This window comes from Sceloporus undulatus, chromosome 4 (assembly GCF_019175285.1).
Source record: "Sceloporus undulatus isolate JIND9_A2432 ecotype Alabama chromosome 4, SceUnd_v1.1, whole genome shotgun sequence".
In the NCBI taxonomy this organism is placed as follows: Eukaryota; Metazoa; Chordata; class Lepidosauria; order Squamata; family Phrynosomatidae; genus Sceloporus; species Sceloporus undulatus.
Genome location: NC_056525.1, coordinates 43,172,981 through 43,197,873, shown reverse-complemented (window position 1 = coordinate 43,197,873; position 24,893 = coordinate 43,172,981). Strand labels below are relative to the sequence as shown.

Genomic DNA, 24,893 nt, shown 5'->3' with positions numbered 1-24,893 from the left:
ACTGCCATGGTCGCCCTGGTCGATGATCTCTGTCTGGGCATGGACAGGGGTAGCGTGTCCCTGTTAGTGCTCTTAGACATCTCAGCGGCTTTCGATACCATTGACCATGGTATCCTTCTGGAACGCCTGAGGGAGTTAGGAATCGGGGGCGCGGCGCTCCAGTGGTTCTATTCCTACCTCTCAGGCCGATTCCAGATGGTGCAGCTGGGGGATGTGTGCTCCGATAAGAGGGCACTTACATCTGGTGTCCCTCAAGGAGCCATCCTGTCCCCCATGCTATTCAACAGTTACATGAAACCGCTGGGAGAGATCATCCGGAGACACGGGGCGCGGTGTTATCAGTACGCTGATGACACCCAAATATGTTTCTCTGTGTCTCTGACTGATGCAGTGACCAGGGATGGCATCTCTCCTCTAGATGCCTGTCTGGAGTCGGTAATGGGCTGGATGAGGGAAAACAGACTCAGTTTGAATCCAGAGAAAACGGAAGTGCTCGTGATAGGTTCCCTGGGCCCGGGGATGGATGTTTGTCCACCTGTCCTAAATGGGGTCATGCTCCTCTTGAAGGACTCTGTTCGCAGTCTGGGGGTACTCCTGGACTCGTCGCTCCACCTTACATCTCAGGTGGATGCGACAGTCAGGAGCACCTGTTATCAGCTTCGGCTGATACGCCAGCTGCGACCTTACCTGAGCCGGGAGGACCTTGAAACGGTGGTACATGCTCTGGTAACCTCTCAGTTGGACTTCTGTAATGCGCTCTACATGGGGCAACCCTTGTACCATACTCAGAAGCTACAATTGGTTCAGAACATGGCAGCAAGACTGGTCACTGGATCTTCCAGGACCAGTCATATAACACCTGTCCTTAAAGATCTACATTGGCTGCCCATTCGCTTCCGAGCGCAATACAAGGTGTTAGTTATCACCTATAAAGCCCTAAATGGCTTGGGCCCAGGGTACTTGGAGGACCACCTCTCTCCATATAATCCGCCCCACACACTCAGATCGTCTGGGAAGCAACTATTGAGAGTTCCAGATGCAAAATATTCAACAACATCACAGAGGGCCTTCTCCATCTCGGCCCCACAGCTCTGGAACTCGCTTCCCGGCGAGCTCTGCTTGGCCACCTCCCTCGACCTACCTATTCAGGAAGGGGTTAAAAACCTTCCTTTTCCAGCAGGCTTTCCCCTAGCGTCCCCAATGTAATTTCTGCTCTCCCTTCACTGCTGTTGTATTTTGTGCTAGCTTGGATGTTATTATTTGTAGTTTTATCGTATTTTAATGCTGTTTTTATTGTGTAGTGTATTATGTGGTGTAATTGTACACTTTAGTATACTGTAACCCACCTTGATCTATGGAAAGGCGGGCTATAAATAAAGATTTTATTATTTATTATTATTTTACCAACAAGAGATGGAAAAATTAGAAGAAGCAGTAATACAAGCAAAATTAGAATTAAATAATCATCCAACAAATAATAAATAAACATTTGAAATGGTTGAGAAAACAACTGGTCAAAAGATTGTCTGCAGAACTTGAGAAAAAAATGAAATATATCACACAAAGTCAATTTGAGTTCACAAACAAATCCATAAAATGGTTAGCAAACAGATTGTAGAAAGAAAAGGAGAAGAAAACAATTACTGAGATAAAAGAAGGAGCGAAATTAATTTATTGACAAGAAGACATTGAAAAAGCTTTCGTAAATTTTTATTCAAAATTTTATAAAAAAAGAAGACTTGAATCCAGACATTGTAGACTAATACTTGGACAAACAGAGAATAGACAAATTAACAGAAGACCAACAAAAATGATTTAATTTGATGTTTTCAGAAAAAGTAGTAGTTTAAGTGATAAGGAAATTAAAAGTGAATAAAGCTCCTGGTCTGGATGGATTTACTGCTTGTGTTATACCTCCGTTTCTCCTTCAAAATGATGATGAGAAGTGATGTGATGTCACTTCTTGTTATCATTTAGTGAGAGGGTTTTTTTTTTTTTTAAGTATGAGGTTATTCTGATGGTGAAGGGTCTGGAAACCATGCCCTATGAGGAACGACTTATGGAGCTGGGGAGTTTAGCCTGGAGAAAAGAAGATTAAGAGGTGATATGATAGCCCTGTTTAAATATTTGAAGGGATGTCATATTGAGAAAGGAGCAAGCTTGTTTTCTGCTGTTCCAGAGAACAGGACCCAGAACAATGGATGCAAACTACAGGAAAAGAGATTCCACCTCAACATTAAGAGGAACTTCCTGACAGTAAGGGCTGTTCGACAGTGGAACAAATTCCCTCGGAGTGTAGTGGAGTCTCCTTCCTTGGAGGTCTTTAAGCAGGGGCTGGATGGCCATCTGTCAGGGATGCTTTGATTTAGATTTCCTGCATGTCAGGGGGTTGGTCTGGATGGCCCTTGTGGTCTCTTCCAGCTCTATTATTCTATGATTCTGTGAGTTCAAAATATCTGGTTTCAAAATAAATAGAAGGAAGAACGTATTATTGACAACAAATTTGACTGAAAAGTAGGGAGAGCAGTTGGAGACAATTATGAGCTGCCAAATACAGAAAAATGTTAAACATCTTGGGATTTGGCTGATAAAAAGAAATACTATAGATCTCATTGGGAATAACTATCAAGTAAAATGGAAGGAAATTAAAACAGACTTGGCCAAATGGGAAAAAAAAAACTACAACTGACCTTCATGGGGGCGGGGGGAGGGGAAATAGAAGCAGTAAAAATGATGGTCCTACCTAAAATGAACTTTATAATAAATAATATCCCTAGCCATTGATTTAGTAAGGCTGTCCATAGCTTATTTTATGTAGGAAATTTAAGCCTCCTGGAATGACAACGTAGAGTTGGTTTTTCAGAATCCTTTAATTGAAGATTACGTTCTTGTGTATAGTATCCAACTCTTGGCTGCCTTTTTGTCTTTAAGGTCCATTAGAGGTATCAGTTGAATCTGACTTAAAGATCAAGGAAGAGTTGCCTCCATGTCCAGAAGAAGCATCTCAGACTTTAGCTGATAATAGCAAAGTAAAGGAAGAGAACATAGCAGAATTGTCCTCTACACCTGAACTACAAGAGATTCCAGAGACATCTATTCCAGGTTCAGTTTTTCTAATTTTATTTTATAGGCCACACTTGTTTCTTTGGGAGTGAAGTAGGAGTTAAGCTTTTAGTTTGTGGGAACTTATGATGTAATGATTTCCTCTCCTACGATGTATAGTCTTAATGTCTAAATAGGGCTGTGGTATTTTATAATTAAAATGTGCGAATTCTTATGTTCTTGCAGTCACCAGTGCTTCTAAGGGAAATGATGGTTTTACTACTTCAAAATCTGCAGTTGAACATGAACCCAAGTTTAAATGTAAATTCTTAGACTGTTCTAAATCCTTTCGGAAAGCCAAACTGTTGCATTATCACATGAAATATTTTCATGGGATTGAGAAGTCACCAGAACCACAACAAAGTCCAGCAACAAGAAGTATTCAGACAAGAGGTTCCCTGGCTTCTGAAAAAGCTAATCAAGATAATTCTAACAGAAGGAGAACAACATCTGGTAATTTGTGTAAGTAGTTTACTAAAAGCCTTCCCTTCACTTATTTCATTGAATTAGTCTGGATCATTTGAGTTACATTAAAAAGTGATTGGTGGTTGTGGGAGGGGTCCCCCCAGGTTTTTATGTTCAGCATTTAATTGAAAATTGCAAGTTGTGAATTCAAATTGTTAAATTTATTTATCCATATTTGCTTTCTTTTGCTAAAAATTGCAACATGCAATTTATGAAACATGCAAAAAATGCATGTTTAATACGATAGCACCCAATATGCTATAATATGATATAGTTATGAACATTATTAGGAAAAAAGTTCTAAGCACTAAAATATGTGGACAATCTCTCCTAATTTAGTAGTACAGTAAATGGCATTCATTTTGCTTTCTATGGCCAACAGCTAGAAGTTAGGGAGCTGTATTGCCCCACAGCAACTCCTCTTTTTTTAACCAGGATGCCCCCTTAAAAGACTCACGGGGACAATTTCAGCATGTCTAGTTTTCTGAACAGAAAATGAATGCAAAGTAAATGTCAAGTTCATTTTGTGTTAGAAAAATGATCCAGGGCCTCCAGATGGGATAAAATTGTCCATAGGGATTATTGGAGAACTTTTTTTAAAAAATTGAGAGTATTGGGGTTCTACAAAGATGGCTTTGGGGGGCCACATGCAGCCTCTGGGTCTGACTTTTCCCTGCTGTGGTATAAATAATTGGTTTCTCTCCCATGGCCTGTGGGGAACTTCATTAACCTTTGGGATGTATTTGAATTTGGAGGAGACATGACAGTATAGCAGTCTGTATAAAGGAAAAGATTGGGAACAGTTCTTCTGGCTACATTAAGCAAAATTTTACAGAGGGAGAATAGCAAGCTAGAGTAAGTTACATACGGCAGAGCTGAATGGAACAAATACAAGCATACTTCAGCCTTTGATGAAGAAGTTCCCTTTTACAAAGCCTTTATGTCTGCGCAGACACCATTTTCCTCTTCCTTGTCCTCTTTTTATCTAGAAATTTTTAGGAGCATGAACATTGAGAGGAATGTGAAGGAGAGTTGGAGAAACACTGTTGGATTGCCATAGGTGTGCGTAGTACAAAATTCACTAAAGCTGGAGCGGGAAAGGAATGAGATGCTCTCTAGCTGATCCTATGATCTTGTAGAGTGTGCTTGTCTATGTCAGGCAAGTTAACAACAGCTGCTTCCAGAATTACTTACTGGTCTTGTATAAACAGCAGAAGAGGAAGAAAAGGGGAAGGCAGATCAGCTTACCTCACCTTCTACCCCCAGCATGTTAAAAAACTATAGAGCTGTAACTTTGACCACTGAGCTGCATTCATGTAGATCACACATGAAATACATCTGGAAAACTATGTTTATATACTTAATATACTTTCATTCTGAAAACTATATGAAATATTGGCTTAAATAAAAATATTTCTCTAAAGCTGCTAAAGAAAAAGAGAAGAACAAAGAGAAGAAAGTGAGAGACATGGTGAAAACAAAATCAAAGAAGAAAAAGAAGAAGAAAAAGAAAACTAAATCAGGTACTAACTACTTTAACATTGTAAATTGCTGAATTTTTTCCCATGTTGCTTTGTGCTTTTTTCACTCAGTTGCAATTATTTAACAGAAAATATTATTTAAAATATGAATGTTATGTTGGAGGCAACAGTGTAACCATTCATACTTGTAATTGTAACTCTGACAGTGAGATCTGTGTCTGAGCAGCAGGCAAGACTGTATTCTACTGTCTCGTAGTCCAGTTGCTCTCACTAAGTCTTCAAAGATGGGTGGAAAGTTACCCAAGATCTAGGAGCTTATATGCAACACCCTTCATCCTGTCTGAAGACTGTGCCCATCCAGTTTTTCTGGGGGGAAAAAAATTCAGGGGCCTTGGGAGGCATTGGGTAGCCTACTACACTGTTTTCCTCACCTCTCTTTGAAAACAGCCTGTCTTCCCAGTATATGGAAGAAAAGAACACCCCAGTGTTTTAGATTACATGATGGTAGCAAATAGATGGTATGGATAGGATGTAAACTTGTAGGCAGACATATATATAAGCTCATGCTCCATCCATACTAGTTGTCATCACCTTTTCCTTGGTGGTTTAATGTGAAGATTTAGTGCAGGCATAATATTCAGTCCTTAACTGAAAGATTTTTATGTATGTATTTACTTTTGGATTTGTTCTCAAGTAATAACACTTCCTTATATTGAACAGACCATTCGGGGAGTGAAGAAAATGTTGAATCTTCTCAAGACGTTTCTTCTCCAAGATCTGTTATTGCAACAAGATGCAGTTCAACAAGTCGATCATGTGCACACTTGAGTACTCAGTTACATGGAATTGATTCTGGACATCGTAAACACAAATCAAAAATAAATGGTAAAATTGATAGTTTTAACGGAAGAATAAAGAAATACAAAGGAAATTATTCTAAAAGTCTTGATGCTTAGGAAAAAGGGTATAGATAACTACCAATCTGCTGTCATAAAACATAATTATTTGCTTGGCAGACATATGGCAGCACAGAGATGCAGTTATCCTGCTGAAGTGCACTGTATGTGTGACTGTCTCTGAAGATGGTCCAGTAATTGACTTTTTGTATATTTTTAGCTACATGTGTGTTTTTCTTGTATTTTTCTTTCCTATAAGTTGCCTTGAGCCCCAACTTTGTGTAAAGGCAGGATATAAATAAATAATACAGTACAAGTTAATCTTAAATTACTGTATTTGAATATCATTTATATCTTTTTACATTGCTCAGCCCTCAAGCTAAAATCTTCTAGGCTTGGTTAGGGCTTAAATATGATTTGCGTTTTTCAAATCTTGAACCAAACATTACCTACTTGTATAAGGGCTAATGTCCTCTGCTACTATAAAACAAATTAAAATTTGAAATGACAGTATTTTCGATTTTAGTTATACAAGGCATCTTTTTAAATGTTGAACAGCTGAAAATTATTCCTTCCCACAATGCTTGGGATGAAAGAATTAAATTTAGGGTACAAGAACTGTCAAAAATTGAAATCTAAAGCAAACTCACTTAACATTATAGAAACCTGCACCACAATGCACAAATTAAGATGGGTTTATATGTCCACTTACCTGACAGTAAAACTCGTTTGAGCTCAGTGAAACTTATTTTAAGAGTAGCATATAAGACTGCACTATAAGTGTAAATAATAATTGAATTTCTATCGTTTCTGTTACATTAGTGTGTGCACTCGCATATGCACATACTTCTATAATGAAAACAGTTTAAGCTTAGTTGAGGTATATGACTTAATTAATATTTAGTTAATTTAATATTTAGTACATTTTTTGTCAAGTGTCAGATTCTCAACTCCTGTCTTTCTGAAAGGCTTTGTTTTGTGTGAGAAGTAAGTGCAGCCTATTTATTATTCTGCAGAAAAACACTGACTAGATTACCTTAAAAAGAATCATAGAGTTGTTAAATACAATTCTACATCAAATTGCTATTAATCCTTAATCATTTTCTGGTTGTGAGTTACTGGCCTGTTAGTTTGTTGGATGGAGCGGAACATATTTTTAGAAAGAAAGAAAAAAACCTATCTGAAAATATACACATGAGGCAATAAAACAGATCACCCTAAACCAGAGGCTGTGCAGACCACTCCTGAAGGGGTGGCCTGCAGCCACTTTCTGTCTTCGCTAGATCAGGGCCGTGGCCACCGCATGCAGCGGACTCCAATCTGGCCTTTCCATGGCACAAAAAGGAGCCCACAAAAAGTGGAAAGGGTGCCGGCACTGGCATCTAAACACATCACCAGAGGAACACTGTGACACTACGCACCGTGTGGTGTGGCACGCCACATCATGCCATGGGGGCGGAGTCGGGGTATGCGTTGTGTGGACACCACGCCCCAACTCCACCCCCAGGCTGACCTTATGGCCAGTCTGCACAGCTCCTCAGTGACTTTTCTAAGGGGTTCAGAGAACTTCCAGGTTCTTTGAAAGTTTCAGGAGAAGGGAATGCTTAATGGAGAAGAGTTGTGATGTTATATTAGCTTATGTGGATGATACCTTGGTCATTTAATGAAAGCCAAGAGTGAGATACTTCAGCTAAAATAAAATAGTGATCTGCATCCCCCTGAATTTATAGGGGTTTCTGATGATGATGATGATGATTATTATTATTATTATTATTATTAACCTTTATTTATAAAGCACTGTAAATTTACACAGCACTGTACATACAATCTTTTAATTAGGTGGTTCCCTGCCCTCTGATGATCCATTGTAGTCCATTTGATGTCCCGCGTAGCACTGGTGATGTCAGAAATCATTGTGGAATCACTGAGTTCAGCCCAAATGGAATGGTCAGGAAGGGAAAAATGAAGAGTGGGTAGTGTGCAGATACTTTTGATGCTTAATGCTCTTTTTTTTTCATGGAGCTCACATAGACTGCAGCCTTCTATGGCTTGTTGTAGCACAGTAGGATTGCATACAGATCTATGCTAGAATGAGCAGTATTCCATTTCTCAACTTACTGAACAGCCTCTGAAGCTCCCCAGCATAGCTATCCCTGCATTATAGGGGAGCAAGCAGGATTGCAAGATGTCCCTGGCTACATCCCCATAGCCAGACATGAAATGATTACACCAGTGCTGAGATCTCCAGAGGATTAGAACAGATCTCAGCATTGATGTCATCATTTTGCATCTGACTTCAGCAAGACAATTCTGAGATCCTGCTCACTTCCCACAAAGTAGGGAATGAGTGGCTGAGGGAAGCTTTAGAGGCTGTTCAGTAAATCTCAGGAGGAGGCTTTGGCTGCTATGGAGCGAGGAAAGGCATATGAACCCCTGCAATACCTAAAAAAGGACGTACACATGTGTGAGGGTAACTTTCATGTGCATATGTCCCTAACAGGATGCCAGTCATGGTTTAGCATTGTTTTCATGGAAAATGAGAGATGTACTCTGGTGTTTTTGTGGAACAAAATATTGTTAAGCCATGCTTTTGTTAAAAAAGGCTTTTATTTGTCCTGCTGACATGTTTTGGGAATATCCTTCTTCATGAGCTGATTCTTCTGTTTCTCTTTTTCTATAGCCAGAGTTTCTAGTGTTGAATCTATAGCACAACTTAACACCAGAGTACATCTCTCATTTTCCAGCGTTTCATGCTGTTTTCTCCCTTTCAACAATCTCAGCATTGTTTTCAGCCTAATATATGCATAGCTTGGAAGAAGCTTCATTAAGGGAAAAGATCATTTGCAATCTGCCTTTGCTTCAGTGATACTCATCACCTCCTAATTTTCCATTTTTATAATAGAGTTGTTTATTGTAGGGATTCTAGATTATAGAATTTAGAATATGTAATGTAGACTCTAGAATGTTTCTATGCACATAGACATAAAACTGCATCCCCTTATTAGGTCTATGTCAGGCCACACATAGGATAGTTATGGGCAAGTTTAACACCATCTGCAGCACATTTTCCCCGTGAGACAATGCAAGTTCCTCACCTAGGCAAGTGTGTGTGTATGTGTCGGTGTGTGTGTTCATGTGTTCAAGAGACTTTTTGTTCTAAGCGATTAAACCTTTCTCTGTTCCCAGAGCCTGGAATAGTTTTCGTCTTGTATTTAATGGGTGGGCTTCTTTTTGTGCCAGCAAAAAGCTGGGTTGGGGGCGTGGTGTGTGATTGCTGTGGCCCCAACCCAGTGTTCAAAGGGGTGGCTTTAAACCACCCCTTTAGGGCTATCTGTTTCAGCCCTTAGTTGCATGTTTTTACCCTAGCTGCTTGTGATTTTTAGGTGCAGTTCTCATACTGAAATTAATTAAATGCTATCTTGGACTGAAGTGTACCCTGTATTTGCTTAGTGAAGGATTTGTATTTAACGCAGCATCTGAGTATGATACGGAAGCATGATTTCAAGTATAAATTGAATGTGTGAAAGTATTGTCATTAGATATTTCTTGGCTTACAGTGATTTAAAATGCAACCTCCTAAGGTTCCTTTCTGAAATAACTCAGATTTTACTACAATTGAATTCTTTGTACACAGAGGAGGATACCTTAAGTGAATCATCTGCAGATAGTTTGCTTTGGAGTGATGATGACTGCAGTCGGGACGTTGATGTAACAACTAATCCTGATGAGAATCTTGAAGATGATGATGATCATGACTTTGAGATTGTCCGCTGCATTTGTGAAGTAGAAGAAGAAAATGACTTTATGATTCAGGTACACAGTGGTGGATTGTGGGTGTGTGATGAAGTAAGCCTAGGGTGGACAATTGCAGCGAAGGCCAGTTTGCACCCCCCACATGGGTCTGCACTAGTCTATTTTCAGCTGAAATCATCTGCTGGTGATGTCTTGAAGTGTCTATCAGATCTACTTCTAGTTTACCTTGTCATGATTTTCACCCAGTTTTTATGCTTGCAGAGACATTTGGGGTGTCAGAGGGATATTTTGTGGTAATAACACTGCTGCAGGTGATGTGTTGGAGAATAATTTGGGCTTTTTTAAAAAGTAGGGAGAGATTTTTTTTATGGGTTAAAATGTGTTTTCCTAATTTCCAAGGAAACAAACATTCAGTTACTCTGTTTGCAAGTTATCTCTGGGTGACTAACCTTTAGGATGATTGTTTCTTTATGTTTTGATAATATGATATGTAGAATCAGCATACAAAACCAGTTCCAAAGATTTTAGATCGATATCCATCTTCCAGGTTTTCCCTCATTCCATTCCAGTCCTGTAATCTGTAGAAATAATTTGAGAATTTCAGTCCATCTAGAGATTTCTCAATATGGGGGACGGTGAATCTGATAGAAAGTCCTTCTGTAATTTGTGTCTGCAGTAGCCTTAACAATTATTACGTTAATTCTGCTAGTGGTATCATTGAAACTTTTTATTTCTCAGCTTGAAAATAGGATATTGTAGGAGCATAGTTAATACTTCCAGAGGTTGAGCATTACAGCCCTGGAATATTTTCTCCAATTCACATTTCAATCTGAATTGGAGTAAAAATCAAGTCCTACCACCTTTGTTTGATTGTCTTGTTACTTTTTAACAGTGGAAGTAATAGGATAGAGGATGGATTGTTACAACTGGTATGCAGGTAGGATTCAATTCAGGAGGAGGAGTAAATGTAGATTTCCTGAACTTGCATAGTTCTACATTTACCTGTATACCTAGATCACATCAATACTGTGTTACAAGGCTAATTATCCTTCTGCTTCCACAGCAGCAGTCTAGATAAATGAATAGGAAAGATAAGTGGAAGGAGGGCAGGTATTCTCTGCAAGCAGTATCAGACTTTGCCATGCATCCTTCTAATATTCTTATATCTATCACCAAGAGTATGACAAGATTGGATTTGCGTTCAAACTACTAAAAAATGGAGCACATGTGTCTTATTAATCTTTTTTTTTTAACATAAAACAGTGTGAAGATTGTCTCTGTTGGCAGCATGGAGTTTGTATGGGTTTATTAGAAGAGAATGTACCTGAGAAATATACCTGCTATATTTGTCAAGATCCTCCAGGTATAAAGATTTCTAAAGTTGCAGAATCTTCTAATAGTATGTAGTAATTATATTATTTTATGTCTTTCAAAAAAAAATTGGCTGGCATTCTGTTGAGTAGTTATGACTTTGTAAGACAGATTTTGAGATTCACATTTATGATCATTAACTACTGAACCTGATCCCAAAATTACCTTTTTAACCAGGCATTATCCCAACCCAAGGCTTTTCAAAGTGCTGCATGTTGAGGTGCTGGGAAATTATGTCTGCAGTGCTCTCCTGGTTGCAATATGTGATCTCTAGGGATCTTTCCAGCTGGCTGTTCTCAACATGCTCTGCAACTGAAAGAATGTTGCAGACATCACTTCCGAGTGCCACATTTTGGAGCACTTCATAAACCCTTTGGTTGTAGCACTGCCTGATTGAAAAGGTACATCTTATGGGGGTGGCTGCATCACAGTTATTTCTGATGATCTCATCCTTTGTTTGTCGTTGGTACCTTGTAAATGTGTTACATCTAATGTGATGCATGGAGTGTTGTTTCATTTTCTTTGGCATTTATGTCATATACGTTGAGGAGCTCCAAACTAAACATGTTTAGCAGTTGTTGAATTTAGGTATGAAATTATCCTACGCTGGATGAGGTTACACTACAGCTTGGGTGCACACTTGGGTTTAATGCTGAACCTGGAAGCTCAGATTTCAATTATGGTCAGGAATGCAATTGTACAGTTAAGGTTTGAGATGGCTGGTCTGGACATAGCGATACATGCCTTAGTTGGATTACTCTATGTGGTGCTGCCTTTGTAGAGTGTTTGGAATCTTCAGCTGGTCCAAAGAACTGATGCCAGATTATTAACAGGGACTGGTTACAGGGAGCACACAACTCTCTTGTTGCAACAACACCACTAGCTACTGGTCTGCAGTTCAGGTCTAAGATATTTGAAGGACTGTGTGCTCCTTTACAAACCTGCCTGTGCTTTGAGATCCTTGGGAGGCCTTTCTCTTTGTCCCCCCATCCTCCCTGGTACCTCTGGCAGGAACACAGGACCTTCTAAGTGGCTGCCTCCAGGCTCTGGAGCTCCCTTCCCGGAAAGGTTATATTCCCTAGCCTCTTCACATAGATAGATGAAAACTTTTCTGTTTCAACAGGCCTTTGAAGACTGATTGTAGAGGGCCTGTCTTACCTAAACATTGTGCTAGGTTTTCTGTTTGTTATCTTTGTGCTGATTTTAATGGTTTCTGTTTTTAACTGGCTTTAATTTTGTGCAGTACTATACTCATTTCTTAATGTTTGTATTTAGTCAATTTTTTAGCTTTTTAAAAAATCTCTTGTAAGCCATCTTGAGTCCTGAACTGAGGAAGATGAGGGATCAACAACAACAATAGATTTTTTTAAATCTGTATATATTGTGTCAGATTCTTTCTCCATCTTTAAAAATAATAAACATGAGCCTGTAGAAATGTATAGTCGAGAGCCAGCATAGACAAATAAAGTTGGAGGACCCATTCATAATTTACATCTTTTCTTGCAGTTCTGGCAAGGAAGGAGCTTGGGTTAACTAATGCACATTGACCCTCAAAGTTTCATCTGCTTGTAATAGATAGATGAGGACAAAGAAATAACAAAATTTGTGACTTACATGTCTGCGTTATGGAAAAACTAAGTAAACTAGGTAAAACTAGGTAAAAACTGTAAGGCTAGAGATGCAGTGATGGTAGCAGCTGTTTCTTTGCTAGTAGCAAAGAATGTTGATATGTTTATAAGCAGATAGTGACTTTCTTACCTTGGTTTCAGAAAGCTAATTTTGTGCAGTATAGTACTGTACATGCTTATTCAGAAGCAAATCTTACTGTGTTCAGCTATGATTATTGATGAGCGTGTGTGCATAGAACTGCATACTTTATGATTTTCATAGTTCTGCAAGCCATTGCTGGTTTAGAATGAAACTTGACATCTGAGCCTTGGATTGTATTAAATGCAATTAGATAAAAGACTTCTCCATTCATAAAATTAGTTCTTAAAATCCCAAAGTGAATTTGAGCAGTACTCCATTTTTCTGTGAAGATTGGGTAGTTGTTCTTTACTGCTCATCAGGTTTTTCATTCATTGGAAATCTCACATTAAAGTTGTTTCTGAAGTATGCGGCCTTTTTTGTCCATGGATTCAACCATCAACAGCTTGAATTGTTTTTGTCATTTTGTATAAGGGACACCATTTCACTATGCCATTGTATTTAATGAGACTTGAGCATCCATGAAATTTGGTATTCATAGAGAATCCTGTAACCAAACCCCAGTGGATAATGAGGGCTTGTATTTCTTTTTGAAACCACCATTAATGGAAAAAAAATTAGGATGAACTAGTAGAAAATTAGGATTGCGTTACTAGTGATATTCATATATTTATTTTTCGATGTAATTCACACCATCATTACTGCTGCTTTAGGTAAGCGGGCAAGCTTGAAGTACTGGTATGAAAAGGACTGGTTGTGTAGCGGCCACATGCATGGCTTAACGTTTTTGGGAGAAAACTATTCCCACCAGAATGCTAAGAAAATAGTAGCTACACACCAACTTCTTGGCGATGTGCAAAAAGTGATAGAAGTATTACATGGTCTTCAACTGAAAATGAGCATTTTACAGTAAGCAATATTTTTAATACCTTTTTAAAAATTATGCTAGTGTGTTGCAAAGTCAAGTATGGTTGCAATTTGCTGGTTTTATACAGTATTACATAGGAGCAGTACAGACCACCCCTTTCAAACTGGTCTGTAGGTGCCTGTTTTCGGTCCGCAGCGTTGCTGTAGTAACTAAACCGCTCGGCAATGCTGCGGACCAAAAAAAGAGCTGCCTAGAGCGGCTCCTTTTTGGCACGTTGTAAGGGCTGTGTTGCAGACCTTACAACATCTCTTCCTTTGCATGACGTGTGGGTGCTGTGACGTCCACACGTCATGCACACATCCCCCATGTGGGCAGTGCGGTGCTGTAATGGCGCCACCTGCACGTAGTAGGGCTCAGGACCATGCCGTTGGTGCACAGTCCCAAGCCATACTATTGCTGCCAGGACACCGTGCCCTGGCGGTGTGTACCGGGCTATAGTTTCAAGTATATATTGGGCTGATTTGGAAACAATGGGGCAAAACAGATCGTCCCTTTGACGATGAAGGAAAAGTTGGCTTTTTGCCGACTCAAAAAGGGGTGACAATTGGTTACTTCTTTTTGGGCTGACAAAAAAGATGGATTGGGGCTGTGGTGTGTGGTTGTCGCGGCCCCAATCTGGCTTTCTCAGGGGAAGCTTCAGGCTGCCTCTTTGGGGCAGTCTGTTTCAACCCAGTGTTACATTATAATTAAGCGCAGCTTTTCTATTTTAGATCAGCCACAGTTTATCTTGTATTTACTGTACCAAAGCAAACAATGGTTAATTTTAACTATGGTTTCACGGTTATGTTAGCGTTTTCTCTTTGAGTTCTCAGATAATTTATTGATAAGGTAATATTAGAAACACATAGTGATGTTTGCCTTTGAGCACAAAAACAAAAGTAAAGGTAATATGGTTGTCAACCTGTTTCAATGGTACTGCTCCTCTCTGTAATTTTCCTGTCAGTTTTCCTGTGCTAGGAAAAATGTTACTGGCTATATTTCTGCATCCCATATATGTTAAATGTGCAGCTACAGGGTTAGTAATTGTAGGTGCAACCAACTACTGTATGTGTGCGCTGCTCAGAAGACATTTCTAAATTAATGACACAAGGAACAGCTAACTTTATGGATACTTTCATGAAAGCTCTGTGTTTTGTGTCAGTAATTTCAGAATTGCTGCAGTATAAGAATCTGTGTTTATGCTAATCCTTTCATTGGGAAAACCTGTTTTTTTACTGAGAAAATATTAATCATTATAATAATGTGCTTTTTACTCTCTTGTAGTTAAACACTCTATAAATAAAATTGGAAGCTGATGCAAATATAATTATAAAATACTCTTCCTACATGCTTGCTAAAGAATACTAGTTATGATTAATTGAATTCTTTTGCTCAGGTCAGGTTTACCTTACTTATGTTATTTCTGTTTAAGAACACTTATTAGCTCTCTGAACTACTTAAAATGCCCACATAGTGGGCACTCACTGGTTAATGTTATGCTGAATTTGCTGAAATCTGACATTCAGAGTGCAGAATAGAATTATAATATCAGAATCAATAAAAATATTACTATTGTCATATTTAATATTTTCAAAAAAGAAAAAGGTCAACTTTCATAGAAGTTTTAAGCATGACTTTCACTCATTTACCTTTTCATCAGGAGCAAAGAACATCCTGACTTGAAGCTCTGGTGTCAGCCTTGGAAACACCTTGATGTAGATGAGAAATCTCATACTATGCACCTCATTCACGTTGAAGAAAACTGTTACAAAGAAGAGACTGCAAGTTACAGAACTTTTAATGGAACCATTGAGAAACCTTCAACCATTCCTTCTGTAGAGGAATCTTATATTACTAGTGAACATTGTTACCAAAAACCTCGGGCCTACTATCCTGCAATAGAACAAAGACTTGTTGTAGAAACCAGAAATTCAGACATTGATGACAGTGTCAATAGGATAAGAGAGAATGGAGATGATACAATAGTGGAGAGATTAGGATGGGAGCTGAATAGAGAAATATGCAAGTTGGAAAATGAGTCAAAACATAACTACTCTAAGGTATGCTATTCTGGAATCTTCCTGGGTTTTAGCAGTTGGGAGGAGAATCTGCTAATGGAATCCCTGCATAGCAGAAAGCTAAGTTTGGGTTCTTAGATGAGTTAATACATTGGATGATACAGCATACAGTCTGAGTGTTCTTCAGTGGTGTTAATGGAAAGGGAAGAATAAAAAATGCATTACTAATGAACTGTAACAAATAAAATGGAAAGACCAGAACCAGAGCTGTTGAAAAACCTTTACAGGTCTGTTTCCAAAAATAGTGACCAAGTTCAAATTTATAGAATATTTGCTAGGGAAATTGAAAACAATTAATACAATTTCTTAAAAATAAATAGATACAGTAGAGTCTTGATTATCTGACGTAAAGTGGCGGTCCCATAGGTCGGATAGATGAAAAAGTTGGATAATCCGGAGGGTCATATGGGTGGCAGTGCTGGCGCTGCTTACCGCTTGTGGCCTGGTGGTGGTGCTGGCGCTGGGGCCTCCGCCGCGCTATGGGCCTGGTGGTGGTGCTGGGGCCTCCACCACGCTATGGGCCTGGTGGTGGTGCTGGCGCTCAGGTCTCTGCCGTGCTATGGGCCTGGTGGTGGTACTGGCGCTTGCGCCACCACTACCTCCTCGCTTGCAGCCTGGTGCTGCTTGCCGCCGCGCTGGGGCCCTGGTGGTGGTGCTGGCGCTTGTGCCACCTCCACGCTTGTGGCCTGGTGCTGCTCGCCTCCGCGCTTGAGGCCAGGTGCTGCTCTCCTCCGTGCTAGGAGCCCTTTCCAGCTGGGGGCGTGGTAAGGGTTACAAGCCACACCTACTGACCAATCCGACGTCAGATAATCCGGAATGTCGGATTAACGAAGGTTGGATGATCAAGACTTTACTGTAATGGATTTACAGTGTTACCCCGGGTTACGAAAATAATTCGTTCCGCCGCCGCTTTCGTAACCCGAAAGGCTTTCGCAAGCCGAAACCCCATAGGCGCTAATGGGGAAAAGCCGCGATTTGGTGCGAAAAAGCGCCGAAAAGCACCAAAATTTCTTTCGTAACCCGAAATAACCTTCGTAACCCGGAACAGTTTTTTTCAATTGGATTTTTTCGTAACCCGGAAATTTCGTAAGGCGGCGCATTCGTATCCCGGGGTAACACTGTATTTGCTCCAAGCTTAGTTAATTAGCTTTCAGAACAATACATGCTATACTATAAAACATTTTATTATCTGATTATCATAGGACGTTGTGATGGTTATGTGTGAGTTCAAGGTATTCAGATTTTTAATGTTTGCGATAGCTCTATGTTCTATATATTGAGTATGACCATTTCATAAATCATCTAAGTTATTCAAACAAGCATTATAATTGTTCCAGTTCATTCCATAAAATAATCTGTAATTGTAAAACATACTAAGAAGCCTGAAATATCTGACGCAGGAAATTACTGATGTTTCTGTTCAAGTACGCTTTGTTTTGATCCAAAAAATTAGGACTTTCATATAACCAGTTGCACAATAAACTGGAACTTTTATTGAAAATTATGTTGGCCAATTCAACACCTATTAGAATTATTGATTTATATATTTTGACAGGTGAGAGAAAAAGTTACAGCTGAAGAAGACAGTGAAGTGAAACTGTTGGAGAAAGACAAGGAGGGTGTTGTTAATTCCCAGCTGCAGTGGCAACTTAATCTTTTAGCCCATGTTGAATCTCTGCAAGATGAAGTTACTCATAGGATGGATTTAATTGAAAAGGAACTAGATGGTAAATAGTTTTCTTTTCTTTTCCCCCCTTCAATTCTTTGCTGCTTATAATGATTATTTTCATTTAGAATGCAATATACAGTTGAACCTCGCTTTACGTGGGGGATCTGTTCCGGCCCCCCCCCCCCCCCGCATAAGGCGAATTCCACCTGTGCTTGAGTCCCATTCAAGTGAATGGGGCTCGTGCGTGTGGCAGTGCGTGCGCACCACGGGCACACGCCCCATTCATTCAAATGGGACACGCTGTCCCTTGTGCCCCGCACGCTCCTGTGTAGCTTGAGTGTATATAAACGTATAACGTGGGCACACTGTATTTCTTTCTGTACAGTAGCACATTTTATCAATTGTGCTATATACAATTATGATACTGTAGCAGTAGTTTTTAGTTAGTTTTTGAATTAATAAATTGGATACAAATTCAACAGAATTGCAAGGTTCAGCCTGCCATTACTTCACTCCATATAGTAAATAGCAGTTAAGCAAATCTTGAGTATTAGATTTAATTATAAAGCAAAAGCCTTTAAAATTTTGCAGCAAAGCTGATTGATGTTCCATTTCACCTTCTACATCAACCAAAGACTGCAACTGCAATCCCCATCATTCCCAAGGGGGCAGGGTTGCAGTGACTCTGCAGTAGATCTGGGGGTTGGTAAATGGACAGATGTGGTGTATTTTTGTATGCTTGACCATATGTGTTGAAGATACACTTGTGTCTTCTAGGCATATTCCAACTTAACTAAATCTTCTGTTCTGTAGACCATCGATCATTGCTCATTCATGTTTATTTTTTATCACTTCTAACCATCATTAAGTTACTGTTGATATACATAAGCCTTATATCTTTAAATACTTCTGATAATATAATTGTCTGATAAACTAATCCCTGAATATTTAAAAAATTGCTAACAAATTTCTTTAGAAATATATGCCTTTACATTTCCTTCCTATAAGATAAAAGACCCTTAAAGACATACCTTATGACAAATTAATGATTCTGTCATAAGAGTAAAAATTGAAACATGATCTGAAAGCATTTTAGTCTCAGTATTGGCTATAATCTGTTCTGGACAAAAAAAAAATAGAAGAAAAAATATTGTGATTCTTAGAATAAGAATTAAAACACAGTGAATACTATGTGTAATCCCTAACCTTTATTTTTAAATGGTTCCAAACATTCAATCATTTTCCATTGATTTAACCATTATTAAAATAATTAGGTGTCATAAAGAGTAACATACTCATCTGTCCAGTGGCATTCTGATAAATTCAGAGAATGGGAGCTTATAGTAGAATCAGTTTTCAATATTTTTACAGAATTGGCTAAATTTTGGTTTGGATGATGATGATGATGATGATGATGATGATAATTATTATTATTATTATTTATTTATTTATTTATTTATTTATATCTCCCACTTCTCCCTTCAGATTGACTGCAGTTGTCTTTGTTTCACATCTGGATGGCCTTTAACTATAATGTGTCTACAATTGTTTGCTTAACTTCCTTTAAATTCCAATACGGTTCTTTTGATACCTGACACAACCTTTTGTTTTATTCAGTGCAGAAGGTCTATGTATATACTCAAGATACATGTTCAATAAATCACTATCCTGCCTAATCGGAATATTTTCTTGCAAGTAAATCTGTGTATCTTGTATCTTTGGGGGGTGTCTTTGTGACTCACATATATGGGTTTTTTGTGCATGTGCAGAACTGTCCAAAAACATCTAGAGCAAAGTATTTTAAATGAGGGAAGAGTTCCCGCCCAGCGTGCATGTCTAGACTCCTACTCTTCCCTTTCTGTCTGCTGCAACTATACATTATACTTGTCTCCCCTTTTCCAGAAACTGACAGGCTGCTCAGTTTACTTCACCGGACAGTCCTTTTTTCATTTTCTTTTGTCTTTTTAGTACTTCTCTACACCTTTCTCGTCATACTTGTTTCCAGCTTTTTTTTTTTTAATCAATACTGTTTTTTGCCTTTACCATGAGCCTTAGACTCATGGCCTCATGAAATTCCTTCAAAAAAGGTTGGCCGTGCAAGTAAAATCTCAGTGTGCTGGGGCCAGTCTGTGTTGGCTCTTCCTGCCTTTTTTGCTTGGGAGAAGAATGAAACAGGCATGGTCCACCCCCCCCTTCCCCTGCACTCCCCTGGTCTCTTTAGAGTGAGAGATTCTTATTATTTACCAGCTGATATCGATTCTGTCTGGGATTATATTATCACCATCTGGCCACCTGAGTGCTCAATAGTGGTTAAAACCTGATAGGCAGAGTTAACTTCAAACACTCCAGTTAAGCATTCTTAAGTACTGGAATTTCAGGATTCCAGTATATGAAATAATGAGCAGGTTCTTTGGTAATCTTTAAGCATTCATAGATATACAAATATACACTGTACGAATGTGGGAGGAATGCAGACATGCCAATGTCTGGACACATGCTTTCATTGCATTACATTACATGTAAGTCATCAAAGATTCAATACATTACATCATATGGCCATTAAGAAGTTTAATTATATCAGTTAGGAGGTTATTCTCAGTCACATCTCATAGTGCTTTTCGGAGCACTCATGTTATTCCTTCTTAGTTTCATTCTTATATGTGTTTTGCTCAGACTTAAGGTACCACTAGGTTCACAATAATGTATACATTCACACATCTAGCCTTCTGTCTTGTATCTTACACCGTATGTGCTGTATTTTATTGGTTACACTCTGTACTTCCTAGATTTATGCCCACACTGCAGAGTTGGCAACTGAATGGGCCTGGCCTGTAATAAGCCATCAAAAAGTGCCACCATTATCAGAATTTTACTAGGTGAATGATCTAAGATAGAATTTACCCTCTCAGTGTTTTGAACTAGAGAATCTCCTAAAAGCAGCAAAATAATTGACTTAATCAGCATCTCTGCCACCCCATACACTGGTGGGAACATGTTCTTGTCTAATGCCATTGTGACTCAATTTTAGTCAGTATAACCTTCAACTTTGTCTGCATCAGTTGTGACCTCTCCAATGTGCAGAGCCCTGAGCATTGACTTCAGACCAGGCCAAATTGTGTCAGGATCAAGAAAAAGATGTCTAATGCGCTTTACAGACCGCCCAGAAGGGGCAGTCTTGCGCCGCTGCCGGTTGCTCCGCGAGAGAGCCGCAGCAGCCAAACCGTGCGGCTCCCTCACGGAGCAAAAAGAAGCCCCAAAATGGCGCTTCTTTTTGCGGCGCGGATATGACGCCGCGAGGCGCCAATGGCGCACTCGCAGCATCATATGCACTGCGCGACATGCGGACGCAGTGCGTCCGCTACGTAAAGATGGCAGCCCCTGTGTGGAACAGGCGCCACCATTTTGTGCACGCTCCGCGCGTATTAGGGTTAATACGCAGAGTGCGTACTTTATGCCCATGTGGAACCGGCCTAAGTCTCCTTGTGACAAGAAGGACAACAGAAAAATAACTGTTCATTTTCTGTAAGAATTGAATCATTGGAGGATTTGGTAATTGAGTATCCTCTTTGTCAGACTCGTCATAATCACCAGCACTACCTTCAACCACATCACTACTTCAAACTCTTTGTAGCTGGAGCATCCTGTTTTCGATACTGCTTTCAATGCCAACCCTTACTTCTCCAGTTCCTATCCTGGAAAGTTTATAGCAAGTTTTATTTCTGCAGTCAGAAGGTATCCAATTGTGATACCTTTCTCTGAGGGTGAGATCTTGGAGCCTTTTCTGCTATATCAAGTCAGACATGGACTTCATTGCTGGAACATTCCCTCCTAGTCTTAAAATGGCACTTTAGGTCTAGACTCCTGGTCAGGGATCCAGTTAGGGATTTTAAGTCAACCATTACCAAGACACCACCCAAACATTGAGACCACACATAGATTGGTCTCAAGTAAACCTACTGGAGAGTTTCACCTACAAGGGTGCATGATTGGTCATACCATTTAGACCATACTTCCCATCTTACATGTGAGCTTCCAGCACACTGAGACTCTTACTTGGGATGACCCTTAAATACTTCTACAAACCAGTTGAGTCTGGTACCACATTTCATATAGAGCAACCCAATTCCTATTGTCTTGGCAACACTGCCTTGAACATCACCAAATCACGTCCACCACAGTTCAGAGTTATGCCACAGTTCAAAGAGTTGTTCCCATAACCCTACCATACTGACCATCAAACAGGCTCCATCTCCAGCATCTTTTCTGGCAACAGCCTTCTCTCAAAACCCACTAGTGCACTAATGAACCTTTCTACCATAGGCAGTAGATTGCTCATCCCAGGTTTTGACAGAGTATGTCTGCTGCAGAAATAGTCTCTTCTGCAATGGCTTTGACTTTTACTCAAGCTGGTGCCTTCTATTTGCCTGCCTCAGTCCTGCCTGCATTTGTCACCACCTCTGCTCTGGCTTTTGTGACAACCATTGACCCCAGAACTACCTACTGAACAAGCTGCTAGTACTTCTTAACGCTCAGATTTTGGCCATGGAATCTCAGCATCTTCTGCCTCATTCAACCTTCATTATTCTCACCTGAGTGTGAGACCACTTTGTCATCGTTGTTTTTGTTGTTATTGATGTTATTTCTTACTCACTTCTCCCTGTGGCAATAGGTTAAAATATAACAAAGGTTGTGCAGTTGTGCAGTGTTCAATTATTCTAGATGTCCAGTCTCTGGGGCTCAAGATCAAACCATCCCTTCATCTGGTTTCAGAATTGTCTGTCTTTAAATGGGTCTAAGTGCATTCTACTCCTGTATATACAAAGATGTTATCTTTGTGCTCCAGCTCTGCTCTCTGTCACCAGGCAGTTATTGCAGACTCCATTGTCAAGTATTCCAGCTTCTCACAAGCTTGAAAAACAGAAGACAGTATTATTGTGGAAGCCCTTCAGGGATAAAATATGGAGAAGCAGTTCAAGGAGGAGCATTTAGAATTCTCAGGCAGAGAACTCTTCATCCTCACTGAACTACAAATCCCAGAATGCAAAGGGAGGCAGCCAGAGCAGTCAAAGCTGAATAGCAGCACTATAAGAGTGTAGTGAGGTAATCTACTAAGTGTGACAGGCCTGTAATTTCCTAGATCCCCTTTTTAAAATCCATTTTATATATGTTGGCTACTTCCCAGCCCTCTGGTTCAGTGGAAAGTATGGAATGGTACGCTTATGTGTATGTATGTTGTAAAACTATGTTTCGGTTGCAGATCATATTAGAATGGCTTATTAGGAAAAGGCATGTTAAAAAAAGAACTTCAAAGTAAGCAGTAAATAGTAATGATAAGAGATTTGTACCAAGTATAACCTGTTCAAATTTAATTATTTTGTATATGATGTGAAAATAAATGTTCCTCTTTATTTTTATTTTAGTTCTAGAGAGCTGGTTGGACTATACCGGAGAACTGGAACCACCTGAACCACTAGCTAGACTTCCCCAATTGAAACATTGTATAAAACAACTACTCACAGACTTGGGCAAAGTACAACAGATAGCACTTTGCTGTTCAACATGATACTGGAGACTTCTGCAAGATGGCTGGTGAATATCACATGGCAAGCACTCTTCCGTTGAAATGGAGTACCATGCTTGTTGCTTGTGATGCAGAACTGACTTCAGGGAATTGTTTAAAGAAAAGGGTTACTCTTCAGAAAAGTAATGAGATACGGCCCTTATCTTCTTTTGGCTTTTGCTAGGCGTTTTTAACATTATGAAAAGGGATTTGTTCTTGTCTTCAAAGGCTAGGAGCAGGTTGGCTACAGACATTTCACTCCTTGTATCAAGTTGTTCAACTAACGTTAATGTTCTTTACATACACTGACAATATTGTGCCACTGGAAAACAAAGTTCTAAGAGCCAAAAATGATTAGTTGACCAAGGCTGTAAATTGCATTCTACATAGTTAATTTAAGTGACTAGTGCACCAGACATAGTCATATTTTATTTTCATGGTTTATGCATAACCACAATATTTAATCCATAGAAGATATTATTTTCAAGCCTAGTAAGTATGAATGTCTAATTTTATTGTATACTGTTACAAGAGATTTGCAGATAATGACCTGAAAGCTACCTGCTATTCTGAATAGGTGGAGCAGAAGGTCACAATTTGGTTGCACTTCCTTTCCTAGTAAATGATTGTTTTCATATTTATCATGTCATTGTAGCATGACTTTTATGGTACTGGGAAGCCCATTTATGTTGTACTTTGGTGAATTCTTGAATTTCTAAATCTGGCCATGCTGTGCCTCCCATGACCTTGTGCTAATGAGACACCCTCATGGCAGAGTACAGAGCAGTCAGAGGTAAAAGATATACAGTGGTACCCCGGGTTACGAAATTAATTCGTTCCGCGGTTAATTTCGTAACCCGAAATACCTTCGTAAGCCGAATTCCCATAGGCGCTAATGGAAAAATAGCTCTCTGCTGCCCTCCGGTGGCGGAAAATAGCGCCGCGGTTTTTTCGTAACCCGAAGAAACCTTCGTAAGCCGAAGCAATAAATCCCTATGGGATTTTTTCGTATCCCGAAAAATTCGTAACCCGGCGCATTCGTATCCCGGGGTACCACTGTACTACAAATTCAGATTTAGCCATGGTCGGCGATAGATACCGTGTAGTTTTCTATCCTAATGTTAATGATTGCCATTCCGGTTATAGTTTGAAATGTAGTCTTTTTTCAATATTATAAACTTCCTCATTGTAGAGCCTTGTAAATGTGTGGTTTTGGGAATCAGTTTATTTTATATTTGTGTAAATGAAGCCTCAAGATCTATGCATGAGGTACTGTTCCAAAAGACAATTGGACGTTATATTAAACAGTATGTTTTCAAAATCCCTTTTTCTACTTTTATTTTTAGTTTCTTTATTTGTATTATTTGTGAGAACAAAGTGGAAATGCTGCTTAAATTGAAACTAGGTTATACAGTACCTTTTGGAAACATTGGTGTATTGTAAGTATTTGGTATGTTTAAAAATGCTTGCAGATCATATTTCCATTTTTTATTTTTCGTTAAACAGCATCTGGGACAAAGACTGACTTAGAGGGAAACAAGAATGGACTTTTTTTTGCATTGAAGGTGTTCTAAATGTTGGATTTTTATTACTATGATATTCTGTTTTTGACACCACCAAAGTTTGAAATTAAAGCACATTTGTGAGTTGAAGATCTGTTAAGTGTACAAATTGATAATTATGGATACAAATCTGTAATGTTTATATGCTGCAAAATTATGTAAATTTCAGTTAGCCAATTTTTGTCATACAAGTAACAATGACTACAATTAATATTTTGACCAGCTGATCTTTCAGAAAGAATTACTATACTATTCTGAGTTGAAACAAAGGCGTTTTGTGCCAAGACTAATTTCAGGGAATAATTTGTCTCCAGTTTATTGGCACTGACTGGTTTTGAGTGT

The 24,893-nt window shown here is 39.2% G+C and overlaps 1 protein-coding gene across 4 annotated transcripts in view; it reads left to right on the top strand.

Moving 5' to 3' along the window:
* Positions 1-23,789, top strand: part of PHF20 (PHD finger protein 20) — a 68,638-nt gene extending 44,849 nt beyond the window's left edge. For 2 of the 4 annotated variants that reach the window (XM_042461555.1, XM_042461556.1), the window contains exons 9-18: positions 2,932-3,102; positions 3,289-3,564; positions 4,992-5,090; positions 5,769-5,933; positions 9,579-9,757; positions 10,961-11,096; positions 13,489-13,684; positions 15,343-15,742; positions 17,316-17,487; positions 22,850-23,789. In XM_042461555.1, the coding sequence (XP_042317489.1) occupies positions 2,932-3,102; positions 3,289-3,564; positions 4,992-5,090; positions 5,769-5,933; positions 9,579-9,757; positions 10,961-11,096; positions 13,489-13,684; positions 15,343-15,742; positions 17,316-17,487; positions 22,850-22,992 (1,937 nt within the window). In that variant the 3' untranslated portion in view covers positions 22,993-23,789. Of the gene's footprint in view, positions 1-2,931; positions 3,103-3,288; positions 3,565-4,991; positions 5,091-5,768; positions 5,934-9,578; positions 9,758-10,960; positions 11,097-13,488; positions 13,685-15,342; positions 15,743-17,315; positions 17,488-18,914; positions 20,611-22,849 lie in introns of those variants that run through there. The other 2 variants (XM_042461557.1, XM_042461558.1) reach the window with 2 other exon arrangements.
* The last annotated feature ends 1,104 nt before the right edge of the window (positions 23,790-24,893 follow it).